The 17,652-nt window shown below is 40.2% G+C and overlaps 2 protein-coding genes across 2 annotated transcripts; one reads left to right on the forward strand and one right to left on the reverse strand.

The window, feature by feature from the left end:
• Positions 1–1,578: 1,578 nt before the first annotated feature.
• Positions 1,579–14,267, forward strand: LOC308406587 (Fc receptor-like protein 5). The gene is made up of 21 exons (XM_080897667.1): positions 1,579–2,644; positions 4,508–4,800; positions 4,903–4,938; positions 5,659–5,709; positions 6,523–6,813; positions 6,901–7,167; positions 7,342–7,635; positions 8,713–8,985; positions 9,131–9,400; positions 9,534–9,806; positions 10,279–10,551; positions 10,697–10,966; positions 11,100–11,372; positions 11,978–12,253; positions 12,332–12,449; positions 12,551–12,705; positions 12,797–12,898; positions 13,325–13,390; positions 13,563–13,622; positions 13,918–13,989; positions 14,130–14,267. The coding sequence occupies exons 2-21, from the start codon at positions 4,713–4,715 to the stop codon at positions 14,192–14,194; spliced, it is 3,573 nt and encodes a 1,190-aa protein (XP_080753793.1). The 5' UTR covers positions 1,579–2,644; positions 4,508–4,712; the 3' UTR covers positions 14,195–14,267.
• Positions 14,268–14,324: 57 nt separating this feature from the next.
• apobec2b (apolipoprotein B mRNA editing enzyme, catalytic polypeptide-like 2b) lies at positions 14,325–16,861 on the reverse strand. The gene is made up of 4 exons (XM_080898559.1): positions 16,529–16,861; positions 15,619–15,799; positions 15,182–15,525; positions 14,325–15,054 (listed from the first exon to the last, which is right to left on the reverse strand). Exons 1-3 carry the CDS (start codon positions 16,810–16,812, stop codon positions 15,184–15,186), a joined length of 807 nt encoding a protein of 268 aa, XP_080754685.1. The 5' UTR covers positions 16,813–16,861; the 3' UTR covers positions 14,325–15,054; positions 15,182–15,183.
• Between the last annotated feature and the right edge of the window lie 791 nt (positions 16,862–17,652).

Raw genomic sequence — 17,652 nt, forward strand, 5'->3', positions numbered from 1 at the left:
CACTTGGTTGGCTGATGTGATAGGATTTTTCATCACCATGGAAAAGATTCTCCACCACTGTTGTCTTCCTTGGACATCCAGATCTTTTTACGTTGCTGACCTCACCAATGCTTTCTTTCTCAGGATGTACCAAACTGTAGATTTTGCCAATCCTAACACTGCAGCAAAGTCTCAGATGAGGTTTTTTTTTTCCAGTTTTTGCAGCTTAAGCAGGCTCGTTTCACCTGCATGGAGAGCTGCTTTGACCGCATGCTGAATTTGGAAGATATTCATAGCAATATCTTCCAAATTCGAGCACCACAGCTCAAATCAACTCCAGTCATTTTATCTGCTTCATTAGTAATGAAACAATGAGCCCATCAAATAGCCTTTAAATCAATTGTCCAATTACTTTTGGTCCCTTTAAAAAGAGGGCGGTGCATGTTAAGGACCTGTACTCCTAAACACTTCATCCACTTTGAATGTGGATACGCTTGAATGAAAGCTGAGTCTGCATATTATGTCCATGTCCATTATGTATCAATAATTGGAATATGTTTAAGTATACAGGTAAAAAGTGTCCAAATATATATGGACCTACCTGTACGTATGTCAGGTTAACTGGTGGTTCGATGTTGGCTGCAGGCACATGTCTGTTTCTCTCTGTTAGCCCCTCAACTTCTGCCACCAAACACAAGATTGTCTTTGAAGCTAATGTTGTACAACATCTATTGTTTTCTAAAAAACAATAATGTTGAAATGAAATACTATCTGCCGAGCTATCTTATTCAACTGTACACTCTTTGAAGAGTTCCCCACCATTGCCTCTGTGAAAAAAACATTTAAGTTTGAAATGTTTTCTCGAAAATCCCCAGAAAGAAAAAAAGCACCACTTCATGATTCAGTTTTCAAACAGTTATTAGCGTTACTAGTATTAATATTTGTAATATTATTGACACTGCACCGGTGTTTCATCAGGAACAGTGAGTGACTGTACATTATCTTTTATTAATAATGAAACAGTTTAACTGAACGGGACCTGAATATGAAGGTAACAAAGAAAAGAAAAGAAGTATGCAGTCCAGATGCACAGCACAGCTTCCAGGATTGGCGAGACCTTAAGACAAACAAGGGAAATACCACGACTCTGCCCATTTTTGTCTTTGCCAGAATCACCTGAGGTCCTGTTGGGGGGAAAATGTCAAACGAAACTGTACATACATCTGGAAGCATCTTTTGTTTAGCCTGTTTACACATTGATGACAGGAACAGTCCAGTTACTCATCGCTGTTTGCACGATGTTTGCGATGTTGGAAGTAGCAGTGTTGCCAACTCCTCAGTAAGGAAAATCGCTATTGGCCTAAAAGTCGCTAGAAGTCGCTAAATGATGTCATCGCCTAATTTGCATAATTGGTCATGCTAATGTAATTGTAACCTATGTTGTTGGAGAGAGAAATAACATCGTGGAAGAGACATAAAGTGAGTAAAAAACGTCCTAAATGCATTTAGAGTTTATTTAGAACCACAAATTAAATTTCTTTTAGCAATTATTGTTTTTTTAATGTCACAATTCCAACCCTGCTCCTTTACCCGGGCTTGGACCGGTACAGGTGTTGTGCCAAAAAGTGATTGTCTGCCAAAAACTGATTTCCAGTGTTTCTGTGTATTTTTTATGTGTAATATCTTTACGTATGTTCGTAAATAGACTTCGGTGAACAGGGGATACAAAGGGGTTACATAAAGAATTAAAAAATTATCTGTTTTTTAAGTATCTTTACAACTTGTACTTACATTATAACCAATCCGGTCCTTTATCCCCACTTAAAATATTTTTACAGAACTATTGTAATATTTGCTGCCATTTCTGCTGTCCTGTTGGGCAACTTACTCTTACAAAATACATTTTTAATGTTAATGAGATTTTTTTTACTGCATAAATAAAGGTTATATAAAAGTCGCTGCCAAAAACTGATTGCGGCTTGTATCTTGCTACACGAATGTTGTTTGTGGCTCAAGATGACTTTATGTCATCCATAAGGGATGCATTTGACATATGTTTAACATATTATAGCCCAACAAGTTACTTATAGCACTTTAAATATGAGCAATCGCTTTTTGGCAAATACCGGAAATCAGTTTTTGGCAGACAATCACTTTTTGGCACAACACCGGCAAAAGTGACCCGAAACAGGCGCTCTGGGGGAGTTATTGTTTGTGTGTGTGTGTGTGTGTGTGTGTGTGGTTTTAAACTTTGCGGTCCACAAAACAACATAACAGTAAAAGAAGAACTGACTGCGTTACAGTCAGTGCGGGAGCCCTGCCCTGATAGCGGCCTGTGAGCGCTTTGGCACGGGCGAGGTGCCCACCGCAGCACCCGCTGCTTATTGAGAGTAAAGTCGTCATAAATAAGTCTCTAATAACGCCAGAAAAAGTCGCCAGATTTGTCGCTAGTCGCGTTTCAGAAAAAAAGTCGCTAAGGTGGCCTGAAAACTCGCTAAATATAGCGACAAAGTCGCTAAGTTGGCAACACTGGGAAGTAGTAAAGTTTGGGAAAAGAAAAACTACGGAAATCCCAGTTTAGAAGACAGGAAGGAGACTGTGCGCTCTGGAAGTGAAACCGACCCGTGAATGCATCATTGTGTGTGACAGTAACGTTAACGACAACGTAAGTTTTACATTATGTAACTTAAAAAAAAAAAGATGTTTGCTGACGTATTAATGGTGTCAGAAGCGACACAACAGCACCGGTAACTTTTGATGTCAACTACACACTAACAACCGCTAAACTGCGGTTTTAAACAGAGCCGAGGTTGTTGTATGTGGTTCAAGCCACCGATAACAGTACCTGTAAGTGCCTGTTTATTATTGTTTGTTATTATTATTAGTAGTAATAGCATCAATACCAAAATAAAACTACTCCAAAACATATGATTCACTAAATACTACTTTAGACAAATCATGCAGTTCCCCCCCCCTAATAGAAACATATACTCAGCAGCCACTTCACTGGCTACACCTGTTCAACTGCCCATCACATGGCTGCAACTCAGTCTGTATAATATCTGCTGCCATAATCCACTATCTTCAAAGCAGAAGTTCAAACTCAGCATCAGAAAGAAGCTCAATTAAGTATTTTTGAACATGGCATGGTTGTTGGTGTCAGACAGGCTGGTCTGGCTATTTCAGAAACTGCTGGTCTTCTGGGACTTTTCCACACAATCATCTCTAGGGTTTGATGGTATCGTCTGAAAAACAGAAAATATTGATGCTATAAGTCAGGGGAGAATCAACAGAATGCTTTGAGCTGATATCAGAGCAACACTAACTCAAAGAACCGCTGATTACAACCAAGGTGTGCAGAAGAGCTCTGAATGCACAACTTGATGCAGAAGCAGCAGAAGACCAGACTGGAAGTCACTCATGTAGGGTGATAAGAGAACAGTGAGGCTACACAAATGCAAACACCAAAACTGACGCTGGAAGAGTGCAAAAAATGGTGGCAGGTGTGATTTATCTCGATTTCTCGTCCACATTCAATTCAATCGAATTAAATTCTGTTCAGTTTTATTTATATAGTGCAACAGTGCATCTTATATCATCTGTATCATGAAGAACTGACGATGTTCTGCAAGCAAAAGAGCAGTCCAAGTACTTTGTACTAGCAAGGTGTAACTAATGAAGTGGCCACCGAGTATACATGGCCTGGTGAAATTTAATCATTATAATCAGGCTCTAATAAACTGGATAAATCAAAAGACTGATATATACAAATGTTTTTTTAAAGATAGGTTATGGTTGTTATTCCCAGGTTTGATATGAACCGAGGTTTATTTTAGTTTGACATGACATAACGGGATTTTCTGTGTTATACAGACACCTTGTGGTGAGTAGGGTGAGTGAAGTCCTCGCTTACACAGGAACTGAAATGTGATGCATCTCGGTGCAAAACACCCAGCCTTACAGGAAGTCACCAGAGAGAGAAAGATTCATTCGACACGTAATAATTAAAACTGATGTGCTCGTTAAGGCTGTTTTGAATATTACATATAATGTAGTTACATGTGTGCTCTAAAAGGTGTTTTCAGTCAAAATGAAACTGTTAAGAAATTTCCTTTCTTGTTTTTCGAGAGCAACTTTCAGCTGAAGACAAAAGGAAGTCACAGTTTGTGGTTAGACGCTAGTTTCATATAAGTTTATAAAAAAAGTATAATTTAAATAACCTGCAGTTTCCGTTCATCCCCTCAAATCACGCCTCAGCTACAGTTTCCAAATGGCCTGCACCATAGTAAAAGGATAACTTTGATTTTAGGAATGCATTTGTTGATGTTGGTAGTTTTTTAAAATTATTTCTTTTGTTTAGTTTTTTTCTGCACAATGAAATATCCCAGCTACGACATGCTGGCTAAGTCATAGACGACTTTAGGTCTAAAATCGTCAAATTGAGCACAATATCGAGCTTTGTCAACAGTTTAGCATCTTGCACATTCTTTCAATTCCCTAAACCCTCCTTTTATTTCACACAAATCAGCAGTTCAACTTTGTATCAACAACAAACATCTGAGTGTGGTTCACCAACACATTTCCTGTTGCCTTAACAAAAAAAGGCAGTTGTCAGAGAGCGACAGGAAAGCTGCTGTCCTGAGGTGAGTTCAGAAATGAAGCTGTCACATACGCCCATTTATACTGCAACTGCGCTCTATTTCCTTTACTGAATGTCACAGCGAAGCAGATAAATGAGTCAACTGAGACACCCAGTCTCTACATGTGCTACACGTGCAGCTCAATGGAAAATGTGGCTGTTCAAGGTCTTCAGTGTAATATGTAAGTTTTTAAGCGTTTATGTTCAATTCTGTAGTTTATAAAGAATATTTTCACTTACATGCAAATCTTAATGCAACTGAACATTGTTTGGTTCTTTGACAGATGCGGTTGCTGTTTGTGCTTCTGAGGATAACGATGGTAGGAAAAACTGTCTTTCATGCCGAGAGCAGATTTTCACACATTTGAGCAGATTGCACTGTTTTAGAAGTTGAAGATGATTTTTGGAAAAAGATTTTTTAAAACATTTTCATGTTGAGCAAAAACACCAGATTCAGTACAGAAGTTAACTGTTAAGATCATAAAGTGTCTCTTAAACCAACATTTATGCACTGAATGCCTACATGGCTGAGTCTGAGTCGAGCAAGAGCAATGTTTAGGAAGTAGAACTTGGGTAAATTTAACAAGAGGAACATGAAGTACTTTATTGTCATGAGTCTGAAAGTTCCTACAACTAGATACACACACTTATAAACTCATGTGTCCGTATTACCTCACGCCAGCCTAATCTCAATAGTCTCCTGTCATCATGCCGTAGGTTTCACTTGACAGTATTGAGAGTGGATGTATTGTGTAATTGTTTTGTATGTAGGACACAAAGGATGTTTTCCTCCTTTTTCTACATGAGAAGTGTTTTTAAGTCATTGTTTTGTCAAACTAAAAGTTGTGAAAAATGTATTCATTTCAATCATTCATGTCTACTAAAAAAAGAATTAGGCATCGCAGTTTGAGATTGGAGCTCTGATTTAACTGTTACCAGTGTTTTTATGAAGTCTCACCTTTACATTGTGGATATGACTCAAACCTTGTTTTTTTAAAATCTAAACTTTGCTCTCCACATCTTTTCTCTTCTTCATCCAGCAACCACCTACAGTTATAGAGAAAGTGAATCGACAGCACCTCCTCCTTTTGGTGAGATTATGACCTCAGTTTTTTTGATCATATGTACTCGTCAAACGCCACTTGCACTGTGCCGCTAACATGTCGGGCTCGTTTTTGGCTTCAGAGCTACCTTAACTGGCATGCCGAGCATCATGCACAGCCTGCACATTAGTGGGCAGCAGTACCTGCATGATGGATTTGTTTTATTTAACCACATCCGATAGGTGACGTATTTCACTGACATCTAGTCAGATCTGAATTCAGTGAACACTTCGTTGTGTTCAAGAATACAGCGCGAGTGTTTGAGCTTTGGCATGCCGTCCTGTTGAATAGATGGGTACAATTTATCAGTAAAGGAATGGGCAGGGCCAGCAACAACGGGCTACTTGAGTAAGCTTTTTAGGTGATGTCTGATTGATGCTGTAGAGTATCTAAAGACTTCCTACTGACCCATAAAACACCCCATTCAACGCAACAATTCTGAGGTTGTGTCATTACAGAAATCTAACCAATCAAAATGTTTTTTCCGGTCTTTAATTGTCAAGTTTTGGTAACTTTGGTTTCCTGTTCTTACCTGACACGATTAGCATCTGGTGTTTTTGTGCTCACATCTACTTCAGCTTTTACTGCGTTCTACATTCACAGATGCTCCTCTGTGTACTTCGTTTGTGATTATTCTTTTAGATTTACTGATATTTTTATATTACGTCTGTAGCCATCATTAGGGGGGTTTTGCTCAGATTCTGGATATACGAATGGAATCTAAACTCCCAGTTGTTTTTCTTTTAGGAGTGTAAACCCTCATTCATTCCCATTCTTTCACTTTTTTTAATCAATTTTCAGAGCCTCCGGTACCAGTTCTGGAGCGAACGTCCTCCTGGTCAGACGTCTTCTCTTCTGAGAAAGTAGTGCTAGAATGTAAAGCCACTAGCAGCTCGGAGCTGATCATCACATGGAAGAAAGATGGAAGCCCTCTAGGTTCTGGTCCAAATCTGTCTCCGTCCCCAGATAAGTCAGTGCTTACAATCACAGCGTCATCAACACAAGATTCTGGATATTACACCTGTGTGGTTGAGGGCAAAAAGAAGCCCAGTCAAACTAAAGAAAGTGGACCTGTCGAAATTAAAGTTTATGGTAAGGTTCGTTGCAATATTTGTGCTGTGTTTATAGAGAGAGTGTAGACTGCTGAAGCATGCCCTTTTCTTTCTGTGTCCTGAGCAGCAAGCACACCCAAGCCCACACTTGCACGAGATTCAGACTTTGGCGAGATGTTCCCCAGCGAATCCATCACTTTGACCTGCAGTGTTGATGTGTCGTCTGGATGGGAGTACCTGTGGCACAATGATCAACACCAGATTTCAGGAGTTAATACTAAGTCGTATACCATAAATTCTGTAATGACTCAAAACAGTGGACAGTATTATTGCCAAGGCAAAAGAGATCAGTTTCTTACACATTTAAGTGAGAGCACAACTCTTAAAGTTATTGGTAAGTATCCACTGTGCCACCAGTACATAAACTACAGCATTCATGTTTATTTACATGAGGCTGTGTGTAACTTTGGATGCATGTATAGTACTTGGATGATGTACATAGCAATTTGGCTTTCTTACTGATACTCTTTTAACCTGCAGTTAAAAGTTCTCTTTTTTTGTGTTACAGACCCACCAACACCAGGTCTGCAGCTTCAGACTGCCTGGAAAGATGTGTTTGAAGGTGAGGCGGTGGAATTTCGCTGTCACGTTGTCAGCAGCACCCCTGGCTGGACGTTTACATGGCACAGAAATAAGCAGCAGCTCCAAAATAACCCAGTTGAGATCATTAATGGGGACGGATCATCATTAAAAATCAACCCGGTCCGTCAGACACATAAAGGATCATATACCTGCAAAGCTCACCTTACATCTAGGGGAGTGAACTCTGGATTCAGCAGCGAGGTTATGATCCAAGTTAGCGGTGAGTTTTCTTGCATGTGCATGGCATTACTTTAACTTGCATTAACAGTTTAAGAAATAACAAAGTAATAAGAGTACGACAGGCTAACAGGGTGATTCTGTCACTGTGGACAGAGCCAAACAGTCTGTTTTGGCCCTCTGCGTTGCTTCATATATACCTCACAGACGAACATGAGATTCTTATCAGTTTTCTCAAACCTCACCACAACAGTAGGTGAACACAAGTAAAATTATTGTTGTAAATAAGCAGTTGGTATTGTGAATATGCAAAATGCTAATCTTGTGTATAAGCAGGTCATATTTTGCGTTGTCCATACTGTTATTAAAACCTCAAAACTTCTTTGTACTCCGTGAAACAGCATTTTGAGAGCATCTTCCTTCCGTTATTTTCTGCATCGTCTGTCGAAACAGGATGTTGTGGCGTAGCATAAAGCACAGAGGGATGCCTCAAAAGCCGTCAGGGTGTTAGAACATAGGTGGAGCTGTGAGGGAAAGAATAAGATCATTTGTGTAAAAGGACACATCCTGTTTTACACACTAAATAATAGAAATCATTGCTAGCTGCAACTGTAAAAGCATGCTATGTTAAATGGTTAATGCGTCTGCTTTCGTCAGAGATTCCAGTTCCAACTTCAACAGACACACTCAAGTGGGCACATGTGTTCCCCACCGAGAGTGTGAAGTTCAAGTGTGGGATGGGGCAGGGCGCCTGTGACTGGATGTATACATGGTAGAGAGATGGGACGCAGGGCCACGCTGATGGTACTGTGTCTTTAGATGTGAATGAGGCTCTGCTTCAGCTGGTCATATAGGAAAAAATAAGTGTAGTGGAAAAATCCAGAACAGGGCTGTCACCAGCCAAACCAGTTCTGAAGTTTCTCTCCCAGTGTGGTGAGTTTTAGAAATTTACACAACATCACAAACGCTTTTGTGTATTTTTACAAAGGAATTTTTTCAAGTTCAGGTATAAAACATATCAAATATTATATTAAAATACAAGAGTGATTGTTTGAGACACATCACTAGCTACACATTAGCTCCCACGTAATTTTTGATTGTCATGTTCATATCCCCTCAGCTGAGAAACCCACTCTCACACTGACACGAGATCCAGAATACGATGTGATGTTTGCTGGAGAAGTGGTCACCTTCAGCTGTGCCATCAGTGTCCAGTCTGAATGGACGTACCTGTGGTACAAAGATGGCAGTAAGGTTACTGGATCATCAGACAAACTTATAGTTCAAATTCGTGGAACAGCAGATCAGGGATCGTATACATGCAAAGCAACAAGAGGTCAAAATCCAGCCTTCATCACTGATTCAAGTGGAGCTAAACAACTTAAAGTGCAAGGTAAGTTTCTATTGACTCTTCTTCAGAATATTTGTTTGTAGTCCAGCAGGTTTGTTCCTGCTTTCATTTCAGAACCTTTTTCATGAACACTTCAGTTGCTTCTGTCTAAAATTAAAAAGACACTACTTCCTCTTTGTCTGTTCAGAAAACAAGCCTAAGCCTACAATAACTCAACAGCCAGACGCTGAAAAGCTTTACGTTGGAGAAAACGTGTCCTTTGAATGCAAAGTTGAAAACTCAGATGGATGGAGCTATGACTGGTACAAAGATGAAGCATCAATTCCCAACAACAGCAACAGTTTAAAAATGAAAGGACTCGCTTTGTTAAACGGGGGAGTTTATAAGTGCAAGGCCAAAAGAGAGAAAACAGGATTCAACACAGAATTCAGTGACCAGCGGACCGTACAAATCTCTGGTGAGCTAAAGAAAGACACTTTGAAATCATGTGATTTGAGATACTTTGGGGTATTATTATGGGGAGAATCAAAACAGAAAATCTCTAATGATTTGTAAAATGATTAACAAGTCTCTTATATTTTATTTTTTAGAAATTCCTGTTCCAACTTTGAAGCTAGTAACCAAATGGCCAGATGTGTTCCCCACTGAGAGTGTAAATATGAGCTGTGAGATGCAGACGGACAGCGCTGACTGGACATACGCGTTTTACAGAGATGTCACTGAGGTCCAGCATTATAATTCAGATAATCTTTCCATCACCTCTGCTTCAACCTCAGACGGGGGAAACTACAGCTGCTCAGGAAAACTGAAGAGCAGGGACGTCTACAGCACCAAAAGTTCTCCACTAAATCTTCATGTCTATGGTGAGATTTGTTTTCTTCTTCTGATTTTTGACACGGTTCTTCATTGAAACTTGTCTTTTTCAGTTTTGCTGTGTTAGCTGTAATTTTAAAGTAAAGGTTTAAAATGTTGCAAATGTAAGGCTGTTGACTCTCCTGCTAAGAGTTAGAGAATGACAGTGATAACTCATTTACAAATGTGCAAGGTAAGTTTATATAAACTCTTCTTCAGAATATTTATTTGTAGTCTAGCAGGTTTGTTTCTGCTTCCATTTATAAAAACTCTTCTGAAGTTTCTCTCACTGTGTGGTGAGTTTTAGAAATTTACACAACATCACAAATGCTTTTGTGTATTTTTACAAAGGAACTTTTTCAAGTTCAGGTATAAAACATATCAAATATTATATTAAAATACAAGAGTGATTGTTTGAGGCACGTCACAATGTCCACATTAAATACTGCATAATTTTTGATTGTCATGTTCATATCCCCTCAGCTGAGAAACCCACTCTCACACTGACACGAGATCCAGACTACGATGTGATGTTTGCTGGAGAAGCGGTCACCTTCAGCTGTGCCATCAGTGTCCAGTCTGAATGGACGTACCTGTGGTACATAAATGGCAGTAAGGTTACTGGATCATCAGACAAACTTAAAGTTCAAATTCGTGGAACAGCAGATCAGGGACCGTATACATGCAAAGCAACAAGAGGTCAAAATCCAGCCTTCATCACTGATTCAAGTGAAGCTAAACAACTTAAAGTGCAACGTAAGTTTCTATTGACTCTTCTTCAGAATATCTGTTTGTAGTCCAGCAGGTTTGTTCCTGCTTTCATTTCAGAACCTTTTTCATGAACACTTCAGTTGCTTCTGTCTAAAATTAAAAAAACACTACTTCCTCTTTGTCTGTTCAGAAAACAAGCCTAAGCCTACAATAACTCAACAGCCAGACGCTGAAAAGCTTTACGTTGGAGAAAACGTGTCCTTTGAATGCAAAGTTGAAAACTCAGATGGATGGAGCTATGACTGGTACAAAGATGAAGCATCAATTTCCAACAACAGCAACAGTTTAAAAATGAAAGGACTCTCTTTGTTAAACGGGGGAGTTTATAAGTGCAAGGCCAAAAGAGACAAAACAGGATTCAACACAGAATTCAGTGACCAGCGGACCGTACAAATCTCTGGTGAGCTAAAGAAAGACACTTTGAAATCATGTGATTTGAGATACTTTGGGGTATTATTATGGTGAGAATCAAAACAGAGAAAATCTAATGATTTGTAAAATGATTAACAAGTCTCTTATATTTTATTTTTTAGAAATTCCTGTTCCAACTTTGAAGCTAGTAACCAAATGGCCAGATGTGTTCCCCACTGAGAGTGTAAATATGAGCTGTGAGATGCAGAAGGACAGCGCTGACTGGACATACGCGTTTTACAGAGATGGCACAAAGGTCCAGCATTATAATTCAGATAATCTTTCCATCACCTCTGCTTCAACCTCAGACGGGGGAAACTACAGCTGCTCAGGAAAACTGAAGAGCAGGGACGTCTACAGCACCAAAAGTTCTCCACTAAATCTTCATGTCTATGGTGAGATTTGTTTTCTTCTTCTGATTTTTGACACGGTTCTTCATTGAAACTTGTCTTTTTCAGTTTTGCTGTGTTAGCTGTAATTTTAAAGTAAAGGTTTAAAATGTTGCGAATGTAAGGCTGTTTACTCTCCTGCTAACAGTTAGACTATGAGAGTGTTGACCCGTTTACAAATGCGATGTTCAGTATGAGATCACACCAGAGGGGGAAGGTTGGCTTGAAAATTAGAGAAGCCATAAAAACACAAACACCCATGTTAACCTCATTCAATGCAAAGGTGATAAAGTCTTCAGGAAGTCAGCGGTTAATTCACATGAAGTCTAGTAAAGTTATTATTGTATTTACACACTAAAAAGTACATTAAAAATGTTGTTGTGTTTACTGTAGCATCATAGGGATGGAGCAGCATCATCGTGTAACTCTGTAACTACCTCAAATAAAAAAGTTTTTTCATCCTGGCAGAGAAGTGTTCTCGTTATGAAAATGGATATTTAAAGCAGTGCAGACTAGTTAATGGTCGTCTTACCTTTAGATCAGGTACGCCGTCTGACTTGTATTTCAGTGCTCTTGTACAACTCTTATTGTTGATTCTTATCAACCCTCAGATGCAAAACCGACAGTCACACTGGAGCAGAATCCGGCACATAATTTGATGCACTCTGAGGACTCAGTGTCCTTTAACTGTCACGTTAATGTTTCCTCTGGATGGACGTATCAGTTTGTGCTTCCAAATGACAGAGCGTTAGCCTTATCTGGAAGCAAATACAACATCACTTCTGTGGCAACAAAAGACTCTGGTTCATATAAATGCAATGTTAGCAGAGGAACAGAAAGGGTCTTCTATTCAAGCTACAGTAACAAAATAAAGCTCAACGTTGAAGGTACGTTTTTTGATTTCCTCCTTTCATTCTTCTGGTTTTGAATGTTTGTTATTCACTTCTTGGTTGCGTTTATTACAGAGCGCCCAAAGGCTTCTATAGTCCTGCTAACTGGCTGGTCAGACGTCTTCTCCACTGATAGCTTGAGTCTAAAATGTGAAGTAAAGGAGAGCACGCACAACTGGATGCATTACACATGGTAATATAACAATGTTCATAATTATTAGTGCCCTGTGTAGATTCTGCTCTTTAGGAAAATTCAGCAGTAATGCAGATTTTCAATAAACTGAATTTTAATAGGTTCAAAGAGGGGGAACGAATCGATTCATTCAATGTGACACATACAGTAACTCCCAGCAATGACCCCGACCAGAGTACTTACACCTGCTGTGCACATGCTGATGAGAGACCCTTATACTCAAAATCCAGTGACTCCTTCAAGACCAAGAACCTTCGTAAGTACAACTGAGCTCTGCTAGTTATGAATCTTCTCTCAAAATAATATTCTGTCATTAATCTTGTGCTTTGTTTTGTTTTAATGTTTAGTGTTAAAGAGGCGGGTGCTTCTTTCCATCTCTGGCTGCATCGTCTTTGGTATCGCTGCGGTCTTGATAGGATGCGTGGCCCTGAGAGTCTTCCGCAAACCAAGTATGCTTTCTTATCTTTTTGACTGTGCAAATTCTAAAACTCTGTAAGAACCAACATCATAACTTTTAGAATGAATGAAAGTGGGCAAACTGAAGAGTGAAATAAAAAACCTTTAGAAAAACGATTTGCACCTAAATCTGCAGCTGCATTTGGTTGGACAGGTGCAGAAATTTTATCTATTCAGCCTGCACTTTTACCCTCGCACTGCTCTCAAAGTGTCTTTCTTGGGCATCTCTCCCACTCGACATTATTAAACAGACTACGTACCAGTAAGTTAGTGAATCATTTTGTAGCTAAAGATAAACTATTATCTTAAAGGGTTAATGGAATCCAAAATCAGCACAGTATTAAGGTGACACCCAACTTATATAAATGTCCAAATCAATACAAGTATCACAAAAACTTGAGCTGTTAATTTTCACACAGATGGTCGTGATGACAAAATGGAAGAGGTCAACCTGTTTCCGACAATGGCCGAGCTAAAGATAACTGGTAAGTTAGCACCATGTCAGTGACGTGGTTTTGGTCGCCCTTTCCAAGTATGCTGTAGATAGAGGCCGCCACAAAAAACAAAAAAAAAAGAAAGGCTGGGAAACTACCGACTTGCACATAAAAGTTTAGGTGTGACTTCCTGTATTTAACTTCTTTATTCCTCTTACTGCAGATGTGCCGTGTCCACTGGTTGAGTACATCACTGATGCCTCTCTGAATGCACCAGCTAAAGGTAAAAATAAATAAATCTAGTAATGAGTGAGCACATAAGTCCTTTTTCGAAGAAGTCGTTATCATGATTGATTCATCTGCTGCTTTTGTAACTATGTAATATGAGGAAACTGAGAATACATCACTTCCTTGGGAGAAACAAAATACTTCCTTTAAATGTCATATTTTGCAGTAAGTCTGAAACTGAAAAGTAAGAAAATCGCTGTAAGCAGAGAAGATTTGATTGACATACTTAAATAAGCGCTCAGCTGTCGTAAAAGATGCTGATTCTTTTCTTTCTTAATCCGTCTGAACAGAAGAAGAGGAGGAGAATGGCACAGTCTGCAGTGAAACAACACCCTTACCAATAACCAAGCAGGAGGACCAAGGTAATAAAGTTTAAATCACAAATGCACTTTGCTAATGCGCTTATTTTTTTAATCTGCGGTGATGATGATGATGATCCTGTGTCAGCGTTTCTAAAACATAAAACACAATTTCTCTGTTTTTCCACAAACCTGGTCTTTAGCTGCAACGACTGACAACCAGGAAACAACAGAAACCAACGGTGGGCTGAGTTCTTTTCTAAAATGAATGACGAAGTCTTTGCATCAACAACAGGCCTATCAATGAGTCAGCAGATGTACTTCAGCTCTGTGAGGCTTTAATGGTCAGTGCACACCAGAAAACAACATCTTTGTGCGATCTAGTGATGTGGCAGTCACAGGACATCTGAAACTCAGCTGAAGATCATTACAATTGATGTGAAAGGTTTTCGTTTTAGACGTACTCTGTCATGGCCCGACAGCTGGAAACTCTTCAGGGCGAGATAGTTTTAAAAAACCAGCTACTGAAAAAAATAAACATATGATAAAATATGCATGAACAGATATTTTATACACACATTTCCAAACAGCACAAAACTGTTGAGGATTTATGCATCGTTTAATTCACATTGTTTGAATGAATTTGGATTTTAAGGCACTGTTAAATAGAAAAAACATTATTTATGAGCTGAACATCATTTATAACCACTGTTCATTTTGAGTTGCTGTATATATTTTACATGTACGATGACGTGGAGGAGAATTTATTCGTTGTTCTTCAGTTAGATCTTCAGTTCTCCGAGCAAGCAGCAGATGTCAGCAGATGTAACACAGGCTGTGGTGTTGTCCAAACTTTATTTTTACCGTAACGATGAATGTCACTTTTGTTCTTTGCTTCTTGCTTCGTTTTCTAACCACTTGGATGTTGATTAGTTGATGTATTTATGTAAAAATTCAAGCATTTTAAGTTTCCACATGAATTGTGTTAATAAAAAGTATAAAATGTTGCCAAGAGTGCATAAACTAACAACATTCTGCACCGTGTGACTGCAAGAAGCACGCATTCAGCCAGTGGGAATTTCACAAGTAGTGCGATTTGTGGATCAGTCGGTGGGGAGGTCCGTGCATCTGTAGCAGTGACAAGAAAGAGGACAGAATCCACATGGAAAACCAAGTTACCATCTATAAATAAACCTGTGATGAACCAAAAACAGCATGGTGGCTCACTGCATGCACAACACACACACTGACTCACATCTACTTGAGGATATCTGCCAGTTTTTCCATATAGTAGTTGTAGTTCTCCTGACAATCCTCCCAGGGTGTAAAGCTCTGATCCTCCTTCTCCACGTACGTTTCCCACACATGCAGGAAGTCAGACGGCTTCATCATTCGCAGTTTGCAGCCGGCTCTCACCAGGCCCTTAAGCCCTTCAACTATCTCTGGCTCCTCCCACTCGAAGAGACGGGAACAGAATATACAAAGACGCATCTTTTTGCGCTGCTGGAGGATGCTGGCCAACTTGGCTGCACAGGCCACACAGGGACTAGATGATACATACCATGTGACATCACACTCTAGAGAGGCATTAGGGAGCACCTACAGATGTGGGAGTCGAGGTTTGAGTCTAGTTTGTATTATGAAGTTAGAAATGAGAAAACTAGAGTTCACATTTGGGCACAATGGCATTACCTGTTCAAAGAAGGCCACCTCAGCGTGAGCGGTGGCATGTTCGTCCTCCATGTAACCTTTCAGAGGCTCTGCGCTGCCTCCTGCTGTATCCACTCTGAAACACAGGAGGGTTTTGTTCCTCCCTGATGAGTACTCCACATTCCTGAACTGAAACTTGAAGTAGAATGGGCTCATCTGTTCCCTGGTAGAGTAAAAGTGTGAGTTTTAACAAAGACGCCCTTTTGCCTTGTGAGTGAATCTAAAAGGAAGTGGTTTACTGGCAGAAACTGCTCTCATTATCAGGGTCAAAAGGTTTGTCCTCTGTCACCTCTCATTGTGGTTCATGACAGTGCAATGTGAGAAAAAGTCACAAATGACTTTCCAGGTGGGCAGACGTGCACTTGCTTGCCTAAGCATGGGTTGCTCATTTTGTGATGATCCAAACTAAAGTAATAAATAAAATGAAAAATAAAGAGCCAACGACTGAACGTTATGGCCTAAAGAACCTATACCAGCCAACTCCACCTGCCCGGACTTAATAATCTACTGTTCTACTGCACAAGGAGAGCCAGATGGATCACACAAAATAGATCTCATATAATGTTGATGGCGCTTTGCTTTGACAGCACATAGTCATAGGACAGATACGGGAAACAGATGCTAGGCAGGGGGATATATCTGGGGCCGGCTTCAGTGTTCACTTCGTGACTCATCCCTATTCTTACCACTACGCTAATAACAGCATGTGCAAGTCACCAGTTTCCTGTCTCATTGAAATCAAGTAAAGAACATGCACTTTAGAACAATATGACTTATACATAGAAAGGACTTCATCTATAAGATAAAACATGCTTGTGTTAAAGACTAAAACAGGTTAGTGGGACACACTGTTTTGAACTCCTTTATGGCATACGCAGTAAATTTTACCCACCCTGTGACGATCTCAAACGGAGGCAGTTCTATAGGCTGAAACTCCCCATTTTCATCACTGCTTTTTGCGTCTGCGCCTGCTGCCCCCTCACTTTCCCCATTCCTCTTCTCTTCATCTGTCTTTGGCTGCTCAGGGACCGTCTCTGGTTTCTTCTGGGGTTTTTCTGGCTTTTTTGCCGTATTCTCGTTCACCTTTTCCTTTTCTTTGTCCTTCTCACTATTCGTTTTGCTTTCCGCCTTCTTTTCTTTCTTCTTGACGCTGAACCGGCTGTTTCTGTCCGCCATGATTCTGTGCAAGTAGGTGACGGTGTCGGATGAAGAGCAGGGGTGAAAAGGAGAGAGAGAGACAGATGGGGAGGGGTGGAGGGTATAAGTGGAGTCATGACCCTAGTGCATTACAGAAATAGCAACTATTGTGTGCTAAGGTTGGAGTCAAAACATGTGCATATCTGACCAGGGTAGGGGGTAGGTGGCTCAGTTAACTAAGTCCCCTGCCTACAGTGGCCTGGCTATTAAAAGGCCAAATGACCAAACATGACTGACTGCCAGTGTGTGCGTGTGGTGAAAGGGACAAGACGAGCCTTAAATTTCTTCCATAATTTAGGCAATGTCCAAAAAATGAAAGACAAACCAAACAGCGTGCACAAATGTGCCGCCTCAAGCACGAGTGCTTTTCAATCCATCAGGCTTTCTAACTGTCAGCAGGCCAGCAACAGGCAGGTTATTAATAACACTGCTTGGCTGAGTGTGCGTGTCTGTGTGTACGGGGTAACCAGGGCTTTCAAGATACTAAACACCGCTTCTGTTTGTGCCAACTCCGATGTCCTGCAGCCCACTAGGCATTAGGAAGGCCAGCTAAAGGGCACCTCAAATAGGAGAGTATTTGGAGCAGAGCAGCACAAGCAAATGCAAACTCAGTGTGTAAAAGAGGGTTTGTCTCTGTGCTGTGAATAAGAGTGCGAGAGTGTGCAGTGGCCTAGTGTGCATGTGCCCGTGAACAATCAATCTATGAAATCACCCTGCATCAATATGGTGCTTTGCTGAGGCCATCGTGCAGGGGAGAGGGAAGAATTGGTTTTGTAAGGGTGTGAGCATTTTGTGTGTCTGTGTGCGGATGGAAAATGT

Source organism: Rhamphochromis sp. 'chilingali', assembly GCF_963969265.1.
Source record: "Rhamphochromis sp. 'chilingali' genome assembly, chromosome: 12".
NCBI classification, from domain to species: Eukaryota; Metazoa; Chordata; class Actinopteri; order Cichliformes; family Cichlidae; genus Rhamphochromis; species Rhamphochromis sp. 'chilingali'.

Excerpts from the sequence above, each read along its gene's own strand:
- apobec2b (XM_080898559.1), bottom strand. The coding sequence starts at position 16,812 with ATGGCGGACAGAAACAGCCGGTTCAGCGTCAAGAAGAAAGAAAAGAAG. Across the intron at positions 15,800-16,528 it reads CCGTTTGAGATCGTCACAGG|GGAACAGATGAGCCCATTCT; the intron begins GTGGGTAAAATT and ends TTACTCTACCAG. Across the intron at positions 15,526-15,618 it reads AGGTGGCCTTCTTTGAACAG|GTGCTCCCTAATGCCTCTCT; the intron begins GTAATGCCATTG and ends CCACATCTGTAG.
- LOC308406587 (XM_080897667.1), top strand. The coding sequence starts at position 4,713 with ATGAGTCAACTGAGACACCCAGTCTCTACATGTGCTACACGTGCAGCT. Across the intron at positions 13,391-13,562 it reads GGCCGAGCTAAAGATAACTG|ATGTGCCGTGTCCACTGGTT; the intron begins GTAAGTTAGCAC and ends CTCTTACTGCAG. Across the intron at positions 13,990-14,129 it reads AACCAAGCAGGAGGACCAAG|CTGCAACGACTGACAACCAG; the intron begins GTAATAAAGTTT and ends CCTGGTCTTTAG.